Raw genomic sequence first — 27469 nt, forward strand, 5'->3', positions numbered from 1 at the left:
GTCCTGTTATTTCTGCATGTCTTATACAGACAGGTTACTTGTTTTATTTAATCCTTTTTTACATTTGTTTTTAATATGTGATTTTAATTTATGATGTTTTGTTACAGGTTTGCCTCTGACGCAGACTTTTAGTGAAACGTGGTCACGTCAGGCAAAAGTTTTATATTTGGTTGAATTAAAAGACCTTATCATATTATCTATGTTGTTGGTCTGCTATTTGTTCTACTGCATTTGCATCGCAGATCTTCTGCCTCTCTTGTAACACACGTAGTCTAGCTGGATAGTATAAACCATATTGAGCCCCCATCCTGTTAAGAGACTCTCTCATCGCCAACAGAACCTTCTACCACTTCTTTGTGACCTCATTAAGGTCTTGGATGTTGCTCACCAACAGCTCCCCTCTCTGTTCTTTTTTTTAAAGGGGGGGGGGGCTTTATTTCTGTAACTGTCCCATTTTCAAACTCTATGTATTGTCACCAGTTGGTGTCCCATTCTGTTAAGTTTTCAGAGCTCTTTTGCCCTGGACAGACACATTCTGAACCTCAATGTGTAATTTCTTTCTAACATTCCATTTGGTTGGAAACAATAAAAATGACGGGAGAGGAATCAGAAATGTAAACCTATCCAATAATGAGTCTCAGAAAAAAAACTGTGCTTTATGCAGTAACGTGTCATTGTGAGGTAAGTTGCAAAGTGACAGGCTGTCAAATAAGACTTGGAATACATATATTTATATAGGTTTTTTTTGTTCAGAATGCCTCCCAAAATACAGGATAGGAAGCTTACAATAGCACAATCAAATAAGCAATAAATGTAAGGCAACAAGTACTGAGGAATTAGGCCTGTGGATAAACCAGATTAGAAGATATGTATTTTATTCATCTAACTACGAAGCTGCCAGGTACATATTTTGGATTTCATATGGCGAGTTGACAGTGATAGGTTCAAGGATAATGAATGTGTTAAATTACACAGAGGCTTGTCTTTAGCCCAAAGTGCAGAAGAGAGTGGGTCTGAGGACAGTCTATGAGGAGGTATAGCAACAGGCGGGGGACAAAAATCAGGCATACTCTAGTTATTTGAAATATTCAGAGCACTGATGCAGATCGTTCTGCCCTCCCTCCAAGAAAATTTGGTAAGCTTGTAAAAACACGATTGTCATATCCTTTCCAGTACAATATTTTAAAAACACATTAGGCATCATTTTGCCATGTTATCCCCTACAGCAGAATGTCTGTGAGAAAACATATACCAGCTTAGAGGTCTAATGTAAATTGTGGACCCTTTAGGAGAATCTGGTAAAGAAAAAAAAAATCTCCAGCACAAATTGAAAATTTTCCTAAATAAAAAGACGAGCATAGCCAGTATATCTGTGAACTTTAAATTGGCTATAATAACACATTAAGAAAACATTCTTAAAGAAAAAAGCCATGTGCACATTTTATTACATCAGCCCCAATTAGTTTATATAAATCATTGAAAAAAAGTTTGTAAGACCTCTAAAATAAGCCAGCAGAGCACAACTGCACTATTTATCAAAACTCAACCAACTATACCAGTGCAATGTCAACACTGCAGATATTACAATTGGCTTAGAAGCCAAGGAACAGTATTACCACAAATAAGCAGAGTCCTAGAGATGTAATTCTTTATTAAAAACCCAAAATGGTCATGTTACATCCTCAGACTGCTTCGGGAGTACAAAGATGCAACAAATCCCAGTGTCAAACACAAGGTTTTGTCAATAACTATGACTCAATACAGGTAGATACTATCCCTATCTACCTGTATTGAGGGTGCACTTGAGTCAGTCCCCTTTCAGAACCTATGTACAAGAATGGTTTGATACTGCTGTTGTCTTCTGTTATTGAAATAACCTTGTGTTTGATTTTGGGATTTTCTGTATTTTTGTACCCCTGAGGGTGAAGAGTATGGCCATGGGTTTCTAATTTAAAAAATGACATCTTTCAAGGACCCTGTTTATCTGTGGTAATACTGTTCTTAGTATCGTAGAGGGTAAAATAAAATAAGCCAGACTGCTATAGACCCCTATACAGGTGTATTGGGGAAAGAGGAAGGCCAGGAGTGGCACTACGAGACTTAAAGGTGCTGAGGACGGGTATGTGGAAAGTGATGACAGAAAAGTGGAACTGCTAAACTCGTACTTCTGTTTGGTGTTCACAGAAGAAAAACCTGGAGAAGGTACATAGATGGTTGACAAAGATGTATTTGGGATGTAAGTACCAAATCATTCACTGGAGATATGTTTTATGATCAGCTTGCAAAAACTGATAGTGGACAAAAGCCATGGGATCCAGTGAGACAGATCCCAGAATACTGAGGGAGCTCAGAGAGGTATTGCCAGGTCCTCTAAAGGATGTGTTTAAAAGATCTTAAATGGGGGATATGCCATGTGTTTGGATAATTAGTGGTGTGATTCCTCTTCACGAAAGTGGGAGCAGAGAAGAGAGGGGAAACTAGAGACCAGTAAGTTTCTTTGGTGGTGGTAAAGAATAATGAACTTTTTACAGTTTGATTAAATGCAAGATCCAAGGCAACATGGGTTTTAAAAACAACTTTTGATACTGTTCCTTACTGAAAATTCATTAGTAAATTCAGCAGCTTGAGGGTGAGATCCATAGTGGTTAACTAGATCAGAATAGGTTGACTGACAGGTGACAGAGGGTGGTGGTAACTGGAATTTGCTCAAAGTGAAGAAAAAGTGAGTGGTGTGTATCAAGGATCTGTCCTGGGGCCTATTCTTTTCAATATTTTTGTGAGTATTGCCAGAGGGTTAGAAGGAAAAGTGTATATCGTTTTGTGGATAATGCAAAGACTGGCAACAGAGTGGACACCTCAGAGCAAGAGGAAAGCATGAGAAGAGTGATCTACAAAAATTAGAAGCATGGGTAAATGCTTGGCAATTAAATGTTAATGTGAGGAAGTGTAGAATGATGCCTTTAGGGTGCAGAAACCCAAAGGAGCTCTATGTGATAAGTGAGAAACTGATTTGCACAGACTAGGAAAGGTAGCTCAAGGTGGTGAAAGTGAGAAGGCAGTGGCCAAGGCCGGAAGGATGCATGCCTGCATAGAAAGGGGCATAATGAGCAGAAAGGAGGAGGTGATAATATCTCTGTACAAGTCATTGGTGAGACCATACTTTGTACTATTTTCAGTTTGGACATTGTTTTTTCTCATAAACCTAAAAAGATTTGAAGTGCTTCAGAAGCAAGAAACCAAAATTGTATGACGTCGTCTCCAGAAAACACATGAGAAGAGGCTTGAAGACTTGAATATGTATAGCCTGGAAGGGAGAGGAGAAATATGATAGAGGTTAAATACTTGAAAGTTACAAATTAAAAAAAAAAAAAAACAACAAAAACCCTCTTCCAAAAACGGAGAAATTATAGAACTAGAGGGTATGAAATGAAGCTGCAAGGGGGGAAAATGAAAAGCAACTTGTTGGTTGAGAGGCTGGTAGATATCTAGAATGCTCTTCTGCAGAAGGTGATGGGGTTGAAAACTGATGTAATTCAAAAATGAATGGGATATACACAGTGGATTCAATTCCCACTTCAGGCACAGGCAGCTCCTTGTGACTCTGGGCAAGCCACTTAACCCTCTACTGCCCCATGTAAGCCGCATTGAGCCTACCATGAGTGGGAAAGCGCGGGGTACAAATTAACAAAAAAAATTCTTATAGGAGAAAAGGAATAAAAGTATAGAGTATTTCCATTCAAGTAAAATATAAAGGACTTGCAAATGCAAAAAAGTGCAAGTGGCAGATGAAGTTCAATATTGACAAGTGCAAAGTGATGCATGTGGGTAAGAGGAACCCGAATTATAGCTACGTCTTGCAAGGTTCCGCGTTAGGAGTTACGGATCAAGAAAGGGATCTGGGTGTCGTCGTCGATGATACGCTGAAACCTTCTGCTCAGTGTGCTGCTGCGGCTAGGAAAGCGAATAGAATGTTGGGTGTTATTAGGAAGGGTATGGAGTCCAGGTGTGCGGATGTTATAATGCCGTTGTATCGCTCCATGGTGCGACCGCACCTGGAGTATTGTGTTCAGTACTGGTCTCCGTATCTCAAAAAAGATATAGTAGAATTGGAAAAGGTACAGCGAAGGGCGACGAAAATGATAGTGGGGATGGGACGACTTTCCTATGAAGAGAGGCTGAGAAGGCTAGGGCTTTTCAGCTTGGAGAAGAGACGGCTGAGGGGAGATATGATAGAAGTGTATAAAATAATGAGTGGAATGGATCGGGTGGATGTGAAGCGACTGTTCACGCTATCCAAAAATACTAGGACTAGAGGGCATGAGTTGAAGCTACAGTGTGGTAAATTTAAAACGAATCGGAGAAAATTTTTCTTCACCCAACGTGTAATTAGACTCTGGAATTCATTGCCGGAGAACGTGGTACGGGCGGTTAGCTTGACGGAGTTTAAAAAGGGGTTAGATAGATTCCTAAAGGACAAGTCCATAGACCGCTATTAAATGGACTGGAAAAATTCCTCATTTTTAGGTATAACTTGTCTGGAATGTTTTTACGTTTGGGGAGCGTGCCAGGTGCCCTTGACCTGGATTGGCCACTGTCGGTGACAGGATGCTGGGCTAGATGGACCTTTGGTCTTTCCCAGTATGGCACTACTTATGTACTTATGTACTTATGAAATCTAAAATTTAAAAAAAAGAGAGAGAGAGAGCGCATAGAGAAGGTAACCTACACAGAATATCAGGTACAACCCATACCAACAAAGGGAGGAGGATAGCTTGCATGGTCAAGTTCAACTCTAGCCATCTTTTCTGAGCATACCTGATGGACCATGCTGATCTGCTGTCATCTACTATGTTACGTCCTGTGACTTATCTCTGGGGCAACGGCTTTTCGCTGGTAGTTCACTTGAAAGAGAGACCAGGAATAAATCCACAGAAGTGGCAGCAGTAGGAACTTTGTGACAGCAAGGAGACAGTCTCAAATGTGTGCCACTGTCATGCACAGCATGAATTGGCAGCATAGGCTGCACCTTTTTATATAGATAAGTATCTTTTTTGTTACTAATATCACTGCACTCCTAAATAACCCATTCATGGTCATTTCAACCCTATATAGTCTCACATCTCATTCCGTCGATCCCACTATAAAGTAATCCTGACAGTAACCCAATTCCTGGTGCAAGCACTTGCTTAAACAACCAAATCTTGTAAATAATCAAAGCAAAGGTTTACATCTTCAGATAGGATGTTCCATTAGAAAGACCCCAAAAATTGGAAAAACTGTCTTCTCATTTTCCTTTGCATCTTCTTCACTCTGCCTTACATTGTGATTCCTTCTCTCATCCTTTAACACTCCCTTTCTTGATCTTTCAGTCTCCTCACCTTACTCTACTTGCCTCCGTTTTCTCTCTACTTTTCCTCCAGAAACTCGTCTTTCCTCATCTTCCCTCAATTGCTCTCCCATGTTCATTCTTTCTTTCTCTCTCCCTTCCTTAGACACTCCTGTGTGCTTTCTACGTCCTAGGTTTGACTGCACAGTAGACAGTGCAGTCAGCATCTAGAGGAGGAGGAAACTTGAAGGTCAACTTCCACATCTTCAGCTGGCAGGGCCTGGTGATCTTTGCTGGCAGTTTTCCTGACCCTGGTGATGCAGTCATGATGGTACACCTTTGCCTAGGGATAGTCTGTGCTGGCATTGTGAAACTGTTCAAATGTATTTGGGGCCAAATTGAATACGAATATTCGGTACAGCCCTATGTTTCCCCTCAAGAAAGTGATAGTGATTTTACCTTCCGAAAATTACTAAAAACCTACCTGTTCAAAGAGACTTACGAAGTCCATAATGTCTTGACTAATCTACATCAGTACTAGCCAATATTGAACTCTCTTAATTTAGACACTTTATCCACACTATCATTACTGAACATTATACCTTGTCTTACTCTCACAGACAGTCACTACTGGGCTCTTCCCTGCTCGCCCACTCACATATTCTGAATTACTTACATATTACTTCTAATTTACCTGTTATTCTTTGTACCTTATTTGCAACAATATTTTGTATTCTGTTAATGGTGTCTGCCTTTGCGACATAATGTAAGCCACATTGAGCCTGCAAATAGGTGGGAAAATGTGGGATACAAATGCAGCAAATAAATAATACAGAAACTGATATAGCTCATGTATACAAATGATCAAACTGTTTTAACATCTGAAGGCACTAAACACTTTTGAAGGCTAGACCCGTATTTCATTAAGAGCTCATCTAACTGAATGTACAACTGGACTTTATATTTGCTGCAGTAAGTGGAACCACCAGAGGGACTTCTTGTATTTTATTTAGGAATTTTCACATCGCTCCACACCAGGACACTTTACAGATCATTAAGTCAGGTACCAGAAGGTTCTTTAAGAACTTACAGTTCAAGTGGACCTAGCTGAGGCAACAAGAAATACTTTTTATCTCAGATTATATTTCATTTCTTTTTATTTCTTTTCTTTACTCTGTTTATTATATTTTACATTGTCTGGATGGTTCATCTATGGGGCACCAGGAGTGTCATTCCAAGCCCATTACATGTAGCACAAGGCAGTTGCTGCCGTGTTATTTCTAATGTAGTCCAATGTTTTGCAGTATACCAAATAAAAGCTCTTCATTGTCTTTGTATAATGTACGAACTGGTTTGTTGGATTAATATAGTATGAAACCCACTTTATAAAGTGAAGCCAACTGAAAATGAAAGTGTCAGATGTTTGGAAATAAGTTGCTTCTCCAGTATGAGGTATGAAGGATGCATGTCATGTATGCCACGGAATAAAAGAAATACATTTTCTACAGGATAGATATTTCTCTCCTCTATCTGGAACCATCCATAGATTCTCATTCACCTGCCACAGGCCATAGGGTATAAGACTTCCACATGCATATGGGAAAGAGGAACCCAAACCATAGTTATGTGATGCAAGGTTCCACATTAGGAGTCACTGCCCAGGAAAAGGATCTAGGTGTCATAGTTGCTGATACGTTGAAACCCTCTGCTCAGCGTGCGGCAGCTAAGAAAGCAAATAGAACGTTAGGAATTATTAGGAAAGGAATGGAAAACAAAACTGAGAATGTCATAATGCCTTTGTATCACTCCATGGTACGACCGCACCTCGAATACTATGTGCAGTTCTGGTCACTGCATCTCAAAAAAGATATAGTGGGATTAGAAAAGGTACAGAGAAGGGTGACAAAAATGATAAAGGGGATGAGACAGCTTCCCTATTACAAAAGGCTAAAGTGGCTAGGGCTTTTCAGCTTGAAGAAGAGGCAGCTGAGGGGAGATATGATAGAGGTATATAAAATACTGATTGGAGTAGAACAGGTAGACATGGATCGCTTGTTTACTCTTTCCAAAAATACTAGGACTAGGGGGCACGCAAAGAAGCTACTAAGTAGTAAATTTAAATGAATTTGAGAAAATATTTCTTCACTCAACGAGTAATTAAACTCTGGAATTTGCTGCTAGAGAACGTAGTAAAAGCAGTTAGGGTTTTAAAAAGGTTTTGGTAATTTCCTAAAAGAAATGTCCAAAAGCCATTATTAAGATGGACTTGGGAAAATCCACTGCATATTCTAGGATAAGTAGCATAAAATCTGTTTTACTATTCTGGGATCTTGCCAGATACTTGTGATCTGGATTGGCTACTGTTGGAAACAGGATACTGGGCTTGATGGATCTTCGGTCTGTTCCTGTATGGCAATGCTTATGTTCTTATGTTCCAGATCTCTGCTCAGTATATTAATACAAGTGAATCTGCTGTAAGGAAAGGTGAGTCAGCTGTTAGCGAGTGTAACGCTTCATCTTTCTGTCTGATTATTATATTTGCAAACACCCACAGAAGGTGAGCTCTCCACAGGAAAACCAACGAAAGGCAAAACACACAGTGGATCCAAAAAAAAAAAGGTCCTCTCACAATGAGTGTCTTCCTGAACAAGGTCTTTATTAACAGTAGCAGAATCCACTGTGTGTTTTGCCTTTCGTTGATTATTATATTTGCAACTTGTATAGTCATTTTTTTTTTCTTGTACCATTACCAGTGAGTTCATTGTGGTGACTTTTATTTAAATTTTTCTCTTTAGGGCTGCCTCATTCTCAGTGATGAGTTGAACCACACCTCTCTTATCCTTGGTGCCAGGCTCTCGGGAGCTACCATCCGAGTATTTAAGCACAATAGTGAGTATGGGTACCCTCCACATCCAGTTGTATCTCGTGCAACCAAAGTTCAAGTAAACTACAGCTCTTCCATTTAGTCTTCGTCGTATTCACAGTGTTAACACAAGTGAAGACAATTTTGTGGAAAAAGAGGCAAAATCCCAAACTGAATTTGTCCAAACACAAATCTTAGTTCAGAGATGAGGGGAATTAGTTGAAGTATGGCAAAGGGTCTTTTGTTTGTGTTAACACTGGAGACCTACTACTACTTAACATTTCTAGAGCGCTACTAGGGTTACGCAGTGCTGTACAGTTTAAGAAAGAAGGACAGTCCCTGCTCGAAGGAGCTTACAATCTAAAGACCTGAACTGATACTGCTTTTATGTCCTTAACCTGACCCTTGTCTGTCATTTGATATTTGCCCAGAACTACCATAGCTAGTTCTGTTCAATCCAGAGTCCTAACTCAAAAGCTGGGGGGTTCTGTAGATCAAGTGCAGTAAGTGAGATCTGCATAGCAGCTGTTCACTTTAGTCCTGTAGCTATACTCTCTAGTTGATCTTATTGACAATCAGATTCATAAAATAACTTCCATATCATCATGCCAATCAATCCATAGACTGGTGGGTTGTGTCCATCTACCAGCAGGTAGAGATAGAGAGCAATCCTTTTGCCTCCCTATATGTGGTCATGTGCTGCCGGAAACTCATCAGTATGTTCTCTAGCTCAGCAGGTGGTGGTCACACACAGCAGCAGCTCTGGCTAGGTCTCCAAGCCTAATTCTTAGGTTTTGTTGAGTACCTGGGGTTGAGGGCTCTTCTTGAGCTAGTGCAAACCTGGTGGTGCCAGGTCCCTCCTTTTCTCCCCCCTCCCGCTGGCTCTGTTAAAAAAAAAAAATTTGAACGTCCTTTAAGGGCGTTTATTTCAGCGTTTATTGCAGCTGCTCACTGGGACACCAGTTCGTTACAGCTCGGAGCGAGAAGCAGGTAATGTTACCTTTTTATAGCGGGCAGGGGGTTCCCCGTTCGGTCTCCATGTGGCTTATGGCGTCGGAGGGCGAGGGTGCGAAGATTCGCTCCCCGGACAGCGTGTGTGCGTCTAGCGGGGATGCGGGGGTTTCAAAGCCTGACTCGCCTTTTTTGGGCGTCAGTTTGGAGTCCGGTCAGTGAGTGTCCCGGTTCTTCCTCCGGTGCGGCGGTTTTTCCCGCCATAAGCGCCCATTCCCCGCTGCTGCCCCCCCCCCCCCCCCCCCCATTTTGACCGGCCACTCTGCTCGGACGGCTTCTTCTTGGGCCGCCCTCGAGGTGGGAGACGTTAATGCTATGGTTGCCCTTGATTCGGGCGACAGCATGAAAGCGGCGAAAGTTAAGCGCCGTTCCTCTCGCGCGGCTCCTCGGAGTTTCGTGCCGGACGCCATTTTGGATGCGCAGCATGTTTCTCCCCTGCTCTTGCGAGCGCCGGTTGAGGGTGCGTCTAGGGCCGTGGCCCAGGCAGCAGAAGTGCACAGTCTAGGGGGTTTCTCCCCTGAGTTCATTTTGCTGCTGCATCAGGCTTTTCTTATGCTAAACGCTGCCCCGGCTCCCCCCTCTGATCAAGGGGTTGAGGCCTCCGGAAGCAAACGCCCTCGGGTGGACTTCCAGGCCCTAGAGGACTCTGTCTCCTCTGATGTGGATGAGGGCAGCGTATCTGAGTTCTCCCAACGGTCCTTTGGGGGATTCCTTGGAGGAGACGGATTCCCGCTCGGATGGAGTGGATGACCCCTCTGCAGCATGGATCTTTCGCTCAGAGGATTTGCCCAACCTGTTAGTTCAGGCCATGAGCATTTGAAGATTTCCTCTCCAGAGGACGTCTCTCCCTCAGTCTCTGTTGGCTCTGCCATTATGCTGGGGATGAAGCGCTCGCCTAGAACCTTCCACGTGCATGAAGCCATGCACACCTTGTTTTCGGCTCAATGGGATTTCCCAGAAGCGAACCTTAAAGTGGCTAGGGCTATGTCCCGCCTCTATCCTCTGCTTGAAGGTGAACGGGAGGCCTTCTTGGGCCTACCGTGGATTCTTTAATCACTGCGGTGACTAAGAAAACGGCGTTGCCGGTGGAAGGTGGCACGGCCCTAAAGGACGCCCAAGACAGGAGATTGAAGGCAGCTTTAAAGTCGTCCTTCGAGGCGGCTGCTTTAAGTTTGCAGGCCTCAATTTGCGGCTCCTATGTGGCCAGGGCGTGCCTGACGCTTGTGCAGCGGGCTTCCCCCTCGAATCCTTCCTTGAGGGCTGAATTGGCCAGCCCTGGAATCGGGCTTGGCCTACTTGGCAGTCTTGCTGTATGATGTCTTGAGAGTCTCGGCTAAAGGTATGGCTCAGACAGTCTCTGCACGGCGGTGGCTTTGGCTGAAGCATTGGTCTGCTGACCATGCCTCTAAGTCTCGCCTGGCTAAGTTGCCTTTTAAAGGCAAGCTGCTCTTTGGGGTCGAGCTGGACAAGATTGTGACCGATCTCGGCACATCTAAGGGCAAGAGGTTACCGGAGGTCAGGGCTCGGGCTAGTGGTGCCCGCCCCGGTTCTTCCAAAGGACGGTTTCAGGAAGCCCGTCGGTATCGCCCAGACAAGTCGGGCTCCTCTGCCCCCTTTTCCTTCATAAGGAACTTCTCCCCCAAGCAGCATTCCTTTCGCAGAGACTGCCGTCCTGGAGGTGCCTCCTCCGGTCCTCCCCCAGGGTCTCGTACCCAATGACGGGACGCTGGTCCATGGCCCAGAGCAGATTGGAGGACGCCTATCCTCGTTTCTGGGCGAGTGTACCAGGGTAACTTCAGACGCTTGGGTGCTGGAAGTCACAGAGACGGCTACAAGCTAGAGTTCTGCCGACCCTTAAGAGACGGGCTTTTGCACTCTCCCTGCAAGTCTCCGGTCAAAGCTGTGGCAGTGCAGCAGACTTTGGACAATCTGATCCGCCTGGGTGCGGTCGTTCCGGTGCCAGAAGATCAGCGTGGCAAGGGACGTTACTCCATTTACTTTGTGGTACCAAAGAAAGGAGGTTCTGTCCGGCCTATCCTCGACCTCAAAGGGGTCAATCAGGCCTTGAAAGTTCGGCACTTCTGGATGGAGACTCTCCGCTCTGTTATAGTGGCAGTGCAGGCAGGGGAGTTACTCGCATCCTTGGACTTCAAGGAAGCTTACTTGCATATTCCCATCTGGCCTCCTCATCAACGCTTTCTGCGTTTTGCAGTTCTGAGCCGACACTTCCAGTTCAGAGCCCTACCGTTTGGGTTGGCTACTGCTCCGCAGACCTTCTCCAAAGTAATGGTGGTCATCGCAGCCTTCCTACGCAAGAAAGGAGTACAAGTCCATACTTATCTGGACGACTGATTGATCCGAGCCCCCTCTTATGCAGAGTGCGGCAGAGCTTCAGACCGGGTGATTGCTCTTTTGAGCTCCCTGGGGTGGATCACAACTGGGAGAAAAGCCAGCTGCGCCCGACTCAGTTCCTGGAGTATCTGGGAGTTCGATTCGACTCCCAAGTGGGCAGAGTGTTCCTGCCAGACAATCGGATTGTCACGCTTCAGGCTCAGGTGGACAAGTTCCTAGCAGCCTCTCCTCTTTGGGCTTGGGACTATGTGCAGCTGTTGGGCTCTATGTCGGCCACGATGGATGTAGTGCCCTGGGCCAGGGCCCAAATGAGACCTATACAGCTCTCTCTGCTGCAGCTATGGACTCCAGCTTCAGAGAATTACGCTGTGCGCCTTCCCTTGGATCTGGCGGTGCGCAAGGCGCTGAGCTGGTGGCTGAGGACAGACAAGCTGTCCGCAGGAATGCCTCATATGACCCCGGAGTGGGTTATCGTCACGGCGGACGCCTCTTTGACGGGCTGGGGAGCCCACTTCTTGGGAAGGACAGCACAGGGGCTCTGGTCCCCTGCAGAGGCAAAGTGGTCTATCAACCTCCTGGAACTCAGAGCCATTTGGTTGGCGCCTTTGGAGTTTCTCCCGGTCCTGGCGCTGAAGCCAGTACGGGTCCGGTCGGACAATGCCACGGCTGTGGCCTATGTCAATCGCCAGGGAGGTACCATGAGCGCCCCTTTAGCCAAGGAGGCCATGAAGCTATGCCTGTGGGCGGAAGCAAACCTGGAACAGCTGTCGGCGGCCCACATTGCGGGAGTCATGAATACTGCTCAGGCGTTCTTGGACATCACGAAGCGCTGGGGCCAGCCGAGCCTAGATCTGATGGCGTCATCAGCCAATTGCCAAGTGCCGCGCTTTTTCAGCAGAGGACGGGACCCTCGATCTCTGGGAGTAGATGCTATTCTCCAACAGTGGCCGACACAGGAGCTTCTCTATGTGTTCCCGCCTTGGCCAACGTTGGGCAGGGTGCTAGGCCGGGTGGCAAAGCATCCGGGCCAGATAATCCTGGTGAGTCCGGATTGGCCCAGACGTCCCTGGTATGCGGACTTGATCAGGCTCTCAGTGGACGGCCCTCTGCAGCTGCCAGCGAAGCGGGGCCTGTTGCATCAGGGTCCCGTGGTGATGGAGGATCCCTCCCCCTTTGGTCTTACGACCTGGCTATTGAGCGGCAGCGTCTGAGGAAGAAGGGATTCTCAGACAAGGTCATTGCCACTATGCTGAGAGCGAGGAAGCGCTCTACTTCTACTGCTTACGCCAGGGTTTGGCGTACCTTTGCATCGTGGTGTGAGGCAGGCTCAATTTCTCCCTTCACTGCTCCAATTTCTTCAGTGTTGGCGGTCCTGCAAGAAGGTCTGGAAAAAGGCCTGTCGCTCAGTTCCTTTAAGGTCCAGGTAGCGGCTCTTGCTTGCTTCAGGGGTCCCCTGAAGGGTGCTTCCCTGGCCTCGCAGCCAGATGTGGTGCGCTTTCTCAAGGGAGTTAATCACCTGCGCCCTCCTCTGCACTCAGTGGTACCTATGTGGAATCTCAATCTGATGCTAAGAGCCTTGCAGAAGCCACCTTGTTGAACCCTTGTTGAGGGCATCTCTGAGAGACCTGACGTTGAAAGCAGTCTTTTTGGTGGCTATCACTTCAGCCAGAAGAGTTTCCTAGCTCCAGGCGCTATCATGTCGAGGGCCCTTTCTGCAGTTCACTGAGGCAGGAGTGTCTATTCGCACAGTGCCTTCCTTCCTGCCCAAGATTGTTTCTCGCTTCCATGTGAATCAGCAGCTCTGTCTACCCTCCTTTTGTAGGGAGGACTACCCAGAGGAGTACTGTGCTCTCAAATATCTAGATGTGAGATGAGTCATCATCAGATGCTTGGAAGTGACCAATGATTTCCGGAAGTCGGATCATCTGTTTGTGCTGTTCGCAGGTCCTCGTAAGGGTCTGCAGGCTGCCAAGCCTACAGTGGCCGCGGGGAAGGTGCCGCCTATCCAGCTGAAGGCTCACTCCACTAGAGCAAAGGCGGCCTCGATGGCAGAGGCCGGGTCCGTCTCCTTGGAAGAGATTTGTAGGGCGGCAACTTGGGCATCGGCTCATACCTTCTCCAGACATTACCGCTTGACACTGGCTGCTTGGGCGGAGGCCCGGTTTGAAGCTTCAGTGTTGCGGTCAGGGATTTCTATGCCCCGCCCTGGGTGAGTACTGCTTCGGTACATCCCACCAGTCTATGGATTGATCGGCACGATGATATGGAAGGTAAAATTATGTATCATACCTTATAATTTTCTTTCCATTAATCATAGCCGATCAATCCATAGCCCCTCCCAGATATCTGTACTGTTTATATTCTGGTTGCATTTCAGGTTCAAGTTTAGTCTTCAGTTCCTGTTCAGGAGGACTTCGTGTTCCAGTTTTTTCAATTGGATTCTTCAGGAGTTGAGACTATTTTGTGTTACAGTGAGCTCCTGCATTCCTCTCCCCTCCGTTTTACGGGGCTGGATTGAGACCTAAATTCTGCTGGCGCTCCCTCCCGCTTCGTGCGGCTGTAGGGCAGCTTTGTACCCCTCCCGCTTCGGCGGTGTTAGGGTCAGTCAGCTCCTCCCGCGGTTGCAGGATAAGCCAGATCCCCCCGCATCGGCGGGTGTGGTGTCCCTCCCCCGCTCCGCGGGGATGAGCTGGACGGATTCCCCTCCCCCACTTGTGTGGGGATGAGCTGGGTTGATTCCCCTCCCCCATTTCGGCGGTGGTGAGCTGGGCAGAGTGTCCCTTTGTGGGTGTAATTCTCTGAGTGCTGAGTCCTGCAGATGGAGCTTTGATATCGACATACTGAGGAGTTTCCAGCAGCACATGACCACATATAGGGAGGCAAAAGGATTGCTCTGTATCTCCACCTGCTGGTAGATGGACACAACCCACCAGTCTATGGATTGATCGGCTATGATTAATGGAAAGAAAATTATCAGGTATGATACATAATTTTACCTTTATGGAAACTAGTCCTATATAATAAAAAGCACCTCCAACGTTCTGAAGCCGGCAGCCTTGCAGTGAAGCCTGAGGTGTTCGTAGGCATCGTAATAGCTCCACCCACATTCTCAGCTGATTCCAAGGCAAGGGGAGGAGTAAGGAAACACGCGGAGCATGTTTCCCTACTCCTCCCCCTGCCTGGGAATCAGCTGTCACTGCGCCGCTCCCTGCCTCTTCAGAGCAAGTGGCAGAGAGTGGCGCAACAACCCCCGCCCCCCCCCCCCCCCCCCCCCCCCCCCCCCCCGTTCTCGGCTGCGGGGCGTGGCTTCATGATTGAGCATCAGTGGAAGTTTCTGTGCGTGCGTCTGACATCAGACGCAAGCACAGAAACTTCAACAGATGCTCAATCATGAAGCCATGCCCCGCAGCTGAGAAAGAACAGAACTTGATCCGTCAGTTCAGCAGAGGTACTCGACGGCTTCAGGGGAGGTATTTCAGAGGAAAGGGTGGTGTACAAAGGGTCGCGGTAGGGGGGTGCAGGGGACATTAAAGCGAAGGGGGGTTGAATGTGAGGGAGGGGATAGTCTGGAACGCGGTGGGAGGGGCTTGACGGCCCTTGAACTTGGAGGGAGGGACATGTGTGGGGGTGGGTGTGTGGATGTGCTTCGGGTGGGGCCCTTGAACTGGGAGGGAGGGGGGTCTGCAACTCAGGAAGGGAGGGAGGGGGGAGGTATGGAACTTGGGAGGGAAGGAAGGGAGGATGGGTGGGAATTTACCTTGGTAGCGCCCATTTCATAGCGTTTCGAAACGGGCCTTTTTAACTGGTTGAAAATAAAGGTGTCCTTGTACCGTGTCTTGTTTCCTAGGTTGTATGCATTTTGTTTTTCAACTGGTAGGTAATTAGTGTTCTCACCCCTCCCCCCACCCCTCTCCTTTTTTCCTCTCTTTAGCCAGAGGCTTAATCCTTTTGGTTTTGTGGAACTGGTGGGCAAAGTATTAAAATTCAACCCTCTCTCTACCCATTGTAAAAGCTCTGTGTATCCCAAAAGGGCATGACAGCTCATGACTCACACCTTATTTAACTTAGGTTAATATTGTACGATACAGAGGGGGGGAAGGACTTCACTGTAGTTGAGTCAGAGATAACATTGTCTGTAGAGTATTGTACTTCATGGGATCCTAGAGGGAGTAGATGCACAAAGGTGCGAGTTCAGGAAAAACCCAGCCTACTGTTTTGTGTTCTTGTTAGCTCAATACATCAAGACACAGGGTGAAATGCGAAACTGGAAAGTATCCCAAGTGCCTTTCTCTCTGGCAGTTTCCTCTATTGTGAAAGATGAAAAGTCAATAGAAGCAAGATTTGGACTCAGATTCTATGGCTTCCTATATATTTCTCTAACCATTACAGCTGCTTTAACCTTCCTCATGCAACATGACATGGCACCTAAACTTTCTTATAGGCAAAAAAATGCATCTTAAGTGGTTGGACTCCCTCCCCTTTCTTCTACTTGAATTTTTTTTATGGGAAATCACTATTAAAAAACAAAATACAAGGTAAATGGTGTTTATAATACATAATTTCAAAGGATACATTTCAAATATCTCATTTAGGGGGTATTTTTATAAAGAATTTTTCATGTGTAATTGCTTTTTCTTATATATAAGCGATTTTTAAAAAAATTACCTCAGATGGTTGCATGTATAAAACTACTTGCTGTGACAAGCTGCGTACTTTGTGACCCAGATGTAGGCATAACTGGTTAAGTGCCACTGAAAATGACTGGTTAGCCCCGAACAAGTGATTTAACCAGCCAGGAGCCATTCCTGGCCGGTTAAATTGCTTTGAATATTGATCCGTTGGTCTGACCCAATATGATACATCTTATGTTCTTATTTATTTATTTGCGATGTTTATATCCCACATTATCCCAAATAGTCTTGAGTTCAGTGTGGCTTACAATATAGATTGAATGAATATAGAGAATGAAAAATTACATTGGTCATAATACGTTGGATTGAGTAACAAGGAGTAACAAATTAATAGAAGGGTTATAACAATGTACAGTTTGATAAAGACATAATACAAGCAGAAGATAAGGTTATCGACTAATTAGATCAAAAAACTAACGTGAAAAAATTTGAAATGAATTTGTTAAAAAGAGATTAGTTTCTTTCAAAATTGCATATAATTACAATGGAATAACAGATTTAGGGAGAGGGTTAGTTCCGATGTAGGAGAAATCTGAGGAAAGTACTGATTTGTAGCAGATCTTTGATGGGCGGAGTCTGATGAAATCTCTGGCTCCAAGGAAGGCATTATGTGAAGGTAGTTCGGTTAGATGGTGCTTTCCAAGTCCCGTAGAGGTAGATTTTCCACATTTAACTGTGAACCCCAACACTTATGAGAAATCTGCAGTTCCCCTTAGTGATGGTGCCATAAAAGCTTTGGGCTTCAAATACATAAGCGTGTCATCGCAGTGCATAGATATTATGTGACTAGTTTTCATTATCTTGATAGGCTGTATGTCCTTGTGGTACACAATGTGTGAATGATTGTCAATACAAAGCAGGCATCTGGGTGAACAGGCACTGTTACATAAGAACATAAGAATGGCCATACTGGGTCAGACCAATGGTCCATCAAGTCCAGTATCCTGTTTTCAATAATCCAGGTCACAAGTACCTCGCAGAAACCCAAATTGTAGCAACAGTCCATTCTACCAGTCCCAGGACAATCAGTGGCTTCCCCATATCTATCTCAATAGCAAACTATGGACTTTTCCTCCAAGAACTTGTCCAAACCTTTTTTAAACCCAGATACACTAACTCCTGTCACCACATCCTCTGGCAGCAAGTTCCACAGCTTAACTATTTGTTGAGTGAAAAAATATTTCCATGTAACTTCATTGAGTGTCCCCTAGTCTTTGTTCTTTTTAAAAGAGTAAAACATCAGCTCACTTCTACTCATTCTACACCACTCAGGATTTTGTAGACCTCAGTCATATCTCCCTTCAGCTATCTCTTTTCCAAGCTGAAGAGCCCTGACCTCTTTAACCTTTCCTCGTATAACAGGAGTTCATCTCCTTTATCATTTTGGTTGCTCTTCTTTGAACCTTTTCTAATTCCCCAGGCCAAACGAGTTTTGTGAGGAGTTACCCTGAATGGTAACAATGCCAACATAAATAACAATTCTTGGAGGCCAGATTTGCCTAAATAAGCTCATGTTTATTGGAAAGACTACAATTTATAAAAAAAAAAAAAAAAAAAGCAGGTATTAAACTCTATATTGCATGGGCATTGAAATAGGAATTGGAAAATCTAGGTCCAGAGCTTTTTGGAAAAAGTATACAAGGATGCTGGCAAATGCATGTGTGTGTGCTGGCATGTACAGCAGAAACAGCAATTTCAAGCCTGCCCCCCCCCCCCCCCAATGTTTCTAAAGAAAGGCATCACAGGCATCTTCGCCATATACTAGTTGGTGATTATACATGGAAGTACCAATTTTCTGTATTTTTATGTATAAGAGCCATATTGTAGACACTTGTATGTATAAGGACAAACAATTAAACAGAAAAGGCCCTGTATAATGTTACTTTTCACATTTTTAAAAGCTGAAAAAAATGCACTGAGAAGCATAGCACAATTGCCCCTTAAGCTCTTCTATCAAGCCCTGGCTGAAATAAGCTCTTTGCAGAACTTCATGTGTACCTCGCAGGAGTGGCAAACGCTGACTGGGAAATTTTTGGAGTTGCACATGTATTCTTGTTGTAAAATAAGAAGTAAACGCCTTTAACTTACTCAAAACATGCCTCCTTTAAACTGTGAGTTGCAGGTTATTTCAAATGTGTAAATGGTAGCAGTCTGAAATTCATTTACAGGTGTATGCAATCTACATATATAAATGTCACTATTTTCATATGGATATGCTGTGCAAGGCTTCACAAATAACCTATAGCAGATGTTTGTGAAGAAATGTTTAAGATTTTGTCTTTCTGTGAACTTCAGAAAGATTGTTGTCAGGTAAATAATGGTCTGCTTATTATTTTTACAAACACTTGTGGCCAACTGCTTTCTGTAAATTGTAGAGGACATGGAGTTCAGATGGCTACACCCACACTTACTTCATGGTGGTGAGGAATAGCCTACGGATTAGAATGTGGAGACTGACAACAAAGAAAGCCTGGTTCAAAGCTGCTGCTTGTGATCTTGGGCAAGTTGCTTAATCCTCCATCTCCTCACGTACAAACTTAGGGAAATCAACCACAAGAAAGGTTCATGGTATCAGAGCCAAATGGATGCTGGTTCTAGCTGAGGTGGAAACCCAAAAGATTCTGGAGGAAATATACATCTAAAAAAAAAAAAAAACAACCAACCTCTGAGTCAGTAGTCAAACACTGTAGTCACTGTTTGTTGTTTGGGGTTTTTTTTTTTTTTTTTTTGTAAATGCTGACTGCTGTGTTTAAACAATACACATTCAGCATAATTTTCTGGAAAGTAAGTGGTGTTGAATATACATATAAAGTAGTGAGCACTGCTGCTAGTCAGATAGTAGTATTCAGTCCACTATCCAGATAAATCTAGGACAGCCTTCCTGATGACCCTTGAATAGAGCTACTTAGGATACTTATTCCGATTGCGGCTGCTTTTATCCAGACAAATGCCTTTTGAAAATTGAGGCCATTATGTTAAAAAATGAATATGAAAGATGGTGTCAACATTTTGAGTTTTCAGTATGCTTGTCCTTGTTGTATTAAGTTTAGCCTTCTGTTGTAATCTAAATGCTAAACTCATTTTTTATATATTTTTTTGTTAGATATGCAAAGCCTAGAAAGGTTATTGAGGGATGCAGTGGTGAATGGCCAGCCTAGGAGCCATAGACCCTGGAAGAAAATCCTAATCCTGGTCGAAGGCATCTTCAGGTAAACTGTTTTCCTACATACTGCACTTTTTTGTTGGCAGAAATTCATGGACAGTGCATGAAGTAAGGAAACCATGACTGGGAAATCCTAGTGCACTGTGTTTAAGAAACTTAATTGTGGATTGGAATAGCATTTTCACCAGCTCCTTATAAATTTTGCTTTGCACTGGAGTTCAGATCACCTGTATTCTGTAAATATTTAATTCTTGTCTTCTGCAAAGGTAGAAGGATGTTTCTGCCTTACAAAGCTCTTTTTCACTAATTATCATCGCAGCAGGGCAGGCTCCACACCCCGACTCACCAACAGACATTAGTGGGGTTGGGATAGAGCTCCGCTGCCCTCCCCGAGTTTTCCTGAGCCATGTCTTCAGCATAACCAGCTACCAGCACCCATAGGTGCACGCACCAGAGGATCTTTTAAAGGGGCTACAGCTCAGGGACGGCACATCTTGATGACACCTGGCCCCATTTAGAGCAGCAGCTCACCTCTCGCTGTCTTTGCAATGTCTGCCTGACATTCTGCCCTGTCCCTGCCTGTCAGCCTTTGCCTTGAACCCTGTCTACCTAGTCCTGCCGTGCCTCACACCTTGTCTTGCCTTCAACCTGCTTTGCCCTACTTCCTTGTTTTACCCTCGTCTGTTCCTACTCCAGGTCCCGGTTCCACTGGGCCTGCCCCCAAGAGTCCTTTTCAGGTGTATGCCAGGTCTCAGTTCTGCTGGGCCTGCCTCCAAGGGTCCTTTTCAGGGCCACTCCACGCATCCTGGAGCGACTCACCTTCTTCCAGCTGGGGCTTCTACACCTGCTGTTGGTCGGCTGCGGCCTAAGGGCTCACCCCACTAGAACTGTGACAGTAATTACTAGTAGGCCAAACCAGGAGTTCTTTCTATAACATACAGCGGGACCACACAGAGTGACTAAGGAGCCATCCTTCAGAACACAAAAACAGTGTCGGGGTGGGGGGGGGGGGTGAGTTAATGTATAAATTAAGATTGTAGAAAAGTGTGTAGTTCAGCATGGTCCTCTCTTCAGGAGGCCAGCACATTCCATTATTTCCATTTCAGGTAGTGATCCACAATGCCGTGTGCTTCCGTGTCAGTAAATTTAGTGAGATATAAGCATAGCTCACTGTTAAGCATCCCATGGCTTTACTGTCCATGTGATTTTTTTATTTTTTTTTTTTACTGGGTGGGTTAGAAGGTCCTGATTATAATGGTGTAGTGTTTGACAGGCTGCTGGAGTGCACAGCTGTTTGGGGGTCTCGGAACTGGCCTTCTCGGTGCTGGCGCCGTCATATTGCATCCAGATTTTCCTCTGCATAATTTTGGGTAGCTGTCACTACTGACACAGTTTTTCTCTAGATACTTAGTAATTCAAGATTGGAAATGCTTTAGAATCAAATTACCAATAGGCTGCTGCAGTGCTGGTCAGGAAATTCCCCATATCCAGTTTGAATCAGAATTATTCCAACATAGCCTGCAAAAACATTTTCCAAAATAGTTTGCAAAGTAGTAATTTTCATTCAGTTTTATTTTGTTCTTGCTGACAGTGCCATCTACTGATGATGAGTGAGTACTGCTAGAAAATAACCATTGTTTTGGTTTTTTTTTTGGTTGGTTATTTTTTTGAACAGGTAAACCAGCCAGGTAATCAACACAGTAGTCCAGTTATTGTGGGCCAGTATCAGTTAAACCACACAGTTTGTGCAGGCCTTATGGGCCTGTGCAAGGAACTGTGCCCATTGCCAAGATATGCAGCATTTGTATGTGACTCGGAAAACTGAAAATGAGAACCTACTATCAATTCCACCTTTCTCAGGCATATCTAGATATCACCTTTTTATATTTTTGCCTCTCTTCTTTGGAACTCCATCCCATGCTACACTCATTTAGTATCAAGGCTGGTCTTAAAGCTTATCATTTATTTGCAAATTTGCCATACTACTACTACTTATCATTGCTATAGCACTACTAGACGTACGCAGCGCTGTACACTTGAACATGAAGAGACAGTCCCTGCTTGACAGAGCTTACAATCTAATTAGGACAGACAAACAGGACAAACAAGAGATAAGGGAATATTAAAGTGAGGATGATAAAATAAGGGTTCTGAACAAGTACTGCTCTTCCAGGTAAAGAATCAGTGGTTTACATTATAAAACAGTAAGTTACGAAACAATAGATCAATGATTTGTACATCATAATAAAGGAAAATTAGAACATAGGAAAGGAGGGGGAAAACAATATCATATTGTAGCAACACTCTCCAGAAACCTGTGACTACCCAGCCATCCCCATGACTTGAAATCATTAATGATCACAGAGAAATATTGTTTTAAAACCACTTTGGAAGTTCTTCCAGCCCTAAGATAGCCCAGGCTTTATGGAATACTTTTTACACTAAGTGAAGACATGCAGCAGCAGCATGGGCTAGTCTGGCATTGACCAAGGAGGGAATCACCAGGCGATCAGGGCTTGGGAACATGATACTTTTGTGGATACATAAGGAGATAGAAGATAAGATAAAAATAGGGAAACCTCTATAAAATGTCGTGTGCCGCAATATCAGAATTTTAATATAGTAGTATCCTGGAAGCCAGTGAAAATCCTTAAGTAATGGGGCGACATGGTCATATTTACATGAGTGAGTAACTAGTTTGACTGTATTCTGAACCATTTGAAAGCACAGCACTGCTAAATTATGAATTAAATTGCAGCTCTTACAAAACACTGCCACTAGACTCATTCTATTTAAAGAAGCATGATGATATTACTTCAGCCCTGATTTCCCTACACTAGTTATCTGTACAAGCCCAAATTTCTTTTAAACTAGCTTGTTTGGTATTTAATATATTTAATGGAATTGGTCCAGAATATTTATTAAAACTTGGTGGTCTTTCCTTTCAAGAGATCCTATTCTCTCTCTTGGCATTAAGCATAAGAAAATTCTAGAATTCAAACATGCGTGGGATAAACAAAGGAATCCTGTTCAGAAGAAATGGATCCTCAGGAGCTTAGCCGAGATTGGATAACAGAGCCGGTAGTGGGAGGCGGGGCTGGTGGTTGGGAGGCGGGGATAGTGCTGGGCAGACTTATACGGTCTGTGCCAGAGCCGATGGTGGGAGGCGGGGATAGTGCTGGGCAGACTTGTACGGTCTGTGCCCTGAAAAAGACAGGTACTAATCAAGGTAAGGTATACACAAAAAAGTGGCACATTTCTTGGGCAGACTGGATGGACCGTGCAGGTCTTTTTCTGCCGTCATCTACTATGTTACTATTTGAAAGCACAGCAATAGTGAGAGACCATTATATAGTGAGCTACAATAATCAAAAGGATAAAGACAAAGTGAAAAGAGTAGATTGGCTGAGAATAGTCTAATAGCATGGATGTTTTTCCGTATCAAAACACATTCCTTATTACTAAGGAGATCTGGTCCTCAAAGGAAAGCTTTGAGTCAAAGTAGCAGCCATACATTTTTAATATGTTTTCTAAGGAAGAGCATGTCCTAGAAGTGTAGGAGAAATATTGTGAACTAAGGCATGACCTGTGACCCACCTTGCTTTAGATTTCAGAGGATTTAATTTTAAACAGTTTTCATGTAGCTAAGTTGCTGTAACTGACAGGCAGTCATTAAGAACTGTAAGATCTGGATGGACTGGATCTTTGAAGGCAAAAAAGTGGCCACTGGTACCAAGTGATTGATCTAAAAGTGCCGATGGAGTGGGGAGGGCACTGAGCCCTGGGGTATGCCACAATACAGTGCAGGAATTAAAAAATACTATGGACCAGATGCACTAAAGTCGTCGTTAGAGCCGTTCCCTACCAAATTCCATAGCGAATCGGTAGGGAACGGCAATGCATCAAAAAAAGGGAATGCAAATGAGCTGCTCGTTGCAGTTCACTTGCATTCTTTAATCCCTCGTACAACGGTCAGAGAATCGGCGGGTAGAGCACGCGCAGAGCAGCCAAGTGTTATGCTGGCTGCTCTGCGCATGCCAAGGACGTCAAAAATAAAACAAACAAACAAAAAAAACGACATGCCTATGGACGTCCTTATGAATGTCCTTTATAGACAGCGTTCGCCCCCCCCCCCCCGCCAGAGGCCGCCGCCGCTTCCCCCTCCCCCTGCATTGAAAGAGCTTTCCGCAGCCCCGCCCCCCCCGAGGTCGCCGCCGCTCCCCCATCTCTTGAAATGACAGCTTCCCCACCATCCTCTGCACCCCCATCCCTGCGCCCCCCCTGAGGTAGTCGCCGCTGCCGCTTCACCCCTCCACCCGCCCCCCTCCGTCTGCTACCGGGCCCTCACAGCGCCTCTCACCCCCGTGTGAAGGCGCTGCACCGGCCGCAGCAGCAACAGCTGATCGCTTGGCTTTGAGACTTCCCTTCTTTGCTCCTTGGCCCGCTCTCGTCTGATGTAAGTAACTTACGTAGGTAACTTATGTCAAACAAGGGCGGGCCAAGGAGGAAAGAAGGGAAGTCTCGAAGCCAAGCGATCAGCTGTTGCCTGCTGCAGACGGTGCAGCGCCTTCACACGGGGGTGAGAGGCGCTGTGAGGGCCCGGTGGAGGGGGGAGCGGCAGCCGGGAAGACCTCAGGGGGGCGGTGGGGGCGGGGCCACGGGGATGCAGAGGATGGCGGGGAAGCTGTCATTTCAAGAGAGGGGGAGTGGCCTCGGGGAGGGGGGGGCCGGGGCTGTGGAAAGCTCTTTCAAGGGAGGGGGAGCGGCGGCGGCGGCGACCTCGGGCAGGGGGGACGTCGGAAGGGGAAAAAAAAGCAGTGCTCGTCAGGGATGTCCTTGAAGGACGTCAATGTTAGGCACAGACGTGCAGCTTGTTTTTTTTTTTTTTTTTCCTTTCCCACAGCAGCCCCTGCCTAACCAGAGGTGCAGACCTCACGTTAGGGTTTCCACTGTTAGGGGAATCGGTAAACGTTAGTGCATATCATTATAATAGCCTTGCAATAGTACTGCAGCTCATTATAATGATTTGCATTCCGTTTTCGTTAGCTGCTACCGTGATGGGGAAATGGCGTTTGGTGCGTGCTAGGGTTTACTACTTGTTCATTAATGGCTCGTTAAGTTTAGTGCATCTGGGCCTATGTCGGTATGATCTGTTAGAAATTATCTAAACAATTGTAAAGTAGTACCTCTCAATTCTAAGTACCTCAGATGAGACAGCAGCCAGGAGTGGTCTACCAGATCAAAGGCAGCAGAGAGATCTAAGGATACAACAAGAAACTAAGGGCAAGATGCACTAAAGTCGTCGTTAGAGCCGTTCCCTACCGAATTCCTTTTCAAATCGGTAGGGAACGGCTATACATCAAGGAAAGGGAATGCAAATGAGCTACTCGTAGCTCACTTGCACTCTCTATTCCATCGTAAAACGGCCGGTCGAGCATGCGCAGAGCAGCAAAGCGTTATGCTGTCTGCTCTGTGAATGCCAAATACGCCTCTGTGCCGCCCGAAGACGCCGCCGCTCACCTGATCAGCTGATATCGAAGAGTGCAGTTGAAAGCGTCGATCACAAAAATAGCCTTCCATTTTGGCCATTATTCACACCCAAATAATAAAAACGTCCTTTTTGGCCGTGCTTCACTCAGTTGAGAGACCTGGAAGTCTCTGAGCCAATCACAGCGCGTGTCACGCGCCCCGTTCGATTATGCCCTTCCACATGATTTATGTTTTGATTTGTTTTTTCCTATTTTTGATTAAATATTTCACTGTATAATTATTTGCAGGCTCTTTATCTTGATTGCTTTATATAATCTGTAAGGATGCTGATGGTAGGAATCCTCCTCTGGTGCTGCCATAATAATAAATTAGGAGAGATCTTCAGAGTAGTACACGTTTCCTGTACTGAAATATGAGAGTCATGTCCCTGGCTCCTGCGTACCAAGAAAGTGATATTTTGGTAGAAGCTCTTGCCTTCCAAGGATTTATGCCTAGTCCTCAGCCAGTAAATCTAAGATTACAGGGCCATGTCTGTCTGTCTGGAGCAGTCTGTCTCTAATATGCTCAGAGCCAGTGCAAGTGTACTGGAAACCCCAGGCAAATCAGCCTTGTTCCCACTCCAGCCTACTGTCTTTAACCTATTTTTGTTCCTCACCTATCCAACTGTAATATAACACCTTTACAACTTTACTCAGAATATACTTTCCTACTAATGCTTGAACAAATCCTTTTGCCTTCTTTAGCTTCTTGTAACACCAATTGTATGATGTAACCTGACATGGCTATGCCATGACAGTGCTCTGTAAGCCACATTGAGCCTGCAAATAGGTGAGAAAATGTGGGGTACAAGTGCAATTAATAAATAAATAAAATCTTCCTTATGGCTAGCACTGTGAACACATTCAAGACATGAGGTTGCAGCAAGAACAACACCTCTGATTCTGGTCTCTTGATACACAAGGTCAGCATCAGGAGTGCTGACACAAGCACTGTACATTTTGAACACTTTTGTAGCACTGGCTATAAAGTATAGAAGAAGAGGGTGGGGAGCTACTGCATAAGCTCCTGCTGCCCTGCCTGGGTGACTCAATTGTCTTTTCCACTGACAAGTCTGTTCCACTTGGCTGATCCTAATGGCTGTTTTGCTGCCACCAAAATTCTGCCACCCTTGGCAAATGCGTTGGTTTGCCTAATAGTAGGGCCAATGCTCAGTATGCTGCGTACGCCTAGTAGCGCTATAGAAATGATTAGTAGTAGTAAAAAGACAAACACCACTTGGTGATGGTGTGGATTATGCAAAGCTGTTTTTGGTGGTTGTACGTTCATGTTGTAATTATCACCTCTAAACACTTCAAGAGTGGTGCTTCTTCCAGGATTTCCTATAGAAAGGTAATTGTTTTTTTTTGTTTGTTTTTTTGTTTGGTATTGATCGTGTGCAGGTAACTGAGGCCTGCCTTAAGTGCTGATATCTTTCTTCTCTGTGTTTGTGGTGTCCCATGCCCAGCTGAGTGGCCAGCTCTGTTTTACTGCCAAACTAATTCTTTTTTCCCCTACTGCTAACCATTTCAGTCACCCTGTCTCTTCGACCTGCCATCTGCCATTACAATTCCACCTCCTGCACTCAGATTTCCAAAGTATGGAAAACTGTGACGGCTTGTATCTTAACTTTTGTAGCATTGCAGATTGCTGCTTTCCATAGGCTGTCAACCTGGAGAAACTGGTCTTCTCCCTGTAACATGACAAGGTCCCATGATGGATCAAATGTTTGGAAATGAAAGCAGCCAAAAAGCTTGCACTGCACTAAACTTCTGTGGGATGCATATGTTTTTCTGTATAATTCCTCATGAGCATAAACAATCTGCACCAATATTTTGTCAACACTGTTTTATGTGACAGAAGTATTACATGGAAGCATTAGTGACTAGTACAGTGATTTACAGTGGTATAAATGAATGTGTTATTCTTGTATAAGTGCTCACAAACCTTTTAGTGAATCAGCTTCTTAACTTCTTCCCTATTGCAGCCTCTGTGGAGGTGGGAAATGCTTTTGATTGTAAATATACAATATATATATATGAATAGCAGGGGCAAACCACTTGAAGTGTTTTCCTTCTGCCTAGCATGGAAGGTTCAATTGTGCGACTGCCAGAGGTTGTGGCCTTGAAAAAGAAGTACAAAGCCTACCTGTACTTGGATGAAGCTCACAGCATCGGTGCAGTAGGGCCAACAGGTCGTGGTGTGGTGGAGTATTTTGGGATGAATCCTGCCAACATCGATGTACTGATGGGAACTTTCACCAAAAGCTTTGGTGCAGTTGGTGGTTATATAGCCGGTAAGAAGGTAAGATAAAACTTCTTGTACTCACACAAAACCGGTTTAAAAAAAGTGTACTTGGTTAATTGTTGCTTAGTATAATCTTTCATTTATATCCTGGGTGTATTTTAAGTTCTCCGAGGACAAGCAGGCTGCTTGTTCTCATGACTGGGTGACGTCCGCGGCAGCCCCCACCAACCGGAAAAAAGCTTCGCGGGACGGTCGGCACGCAGGGCATGCCCACCGCGCATGCGCGGCCG

At 44.9% G+C, this 27469-nt stretch overlaps 1 protein-coding gene across 2 annotated transcripts in view; it reads left to right on the forward strand.

Moving 5' to 3' along the window:
* LOC115465679 (serine palmitoyltransferase 3-like) overlaps positions 1–27469 on the forward strand; it is a 247587-nt gene that overhangs the window by 141973 nt on the left and 78145 nt on the right. For both annotated transcript variants that reach the window (XM_030196336.1, XM_030196337.1), the window contains exons 6-8: positions 8122–8215; positions 19347–19452; positions 27017–27236. In XM_030196336.1, the coding sequence (XP_030052196.1) occupies positions 8122–8215; positions 19347–19452; positions 27017–27236 (420 nt within the window). The remainder of the gene's footprint in view (positions 1–8121; positions 8216–19346; positions 19453–27016; positions 27237–27469) is intronic.

Source organism: Microcaecilia unicolor, chromosome 3 (genome assembly GCF_901765095.1).
Source record: "Microcaecilia unicolor chromosome 3, aMicUni1.1, whole genome shotgun sequence".
In the NCBI taxonomy this organism is placed as follows: domain Eukaryota; kingdom Metazoa; phylum Chordata; class Amphibia; order Gymnophiona; family Siphonopidae; genus Microcaecilia; species Microcaecilia unicolor.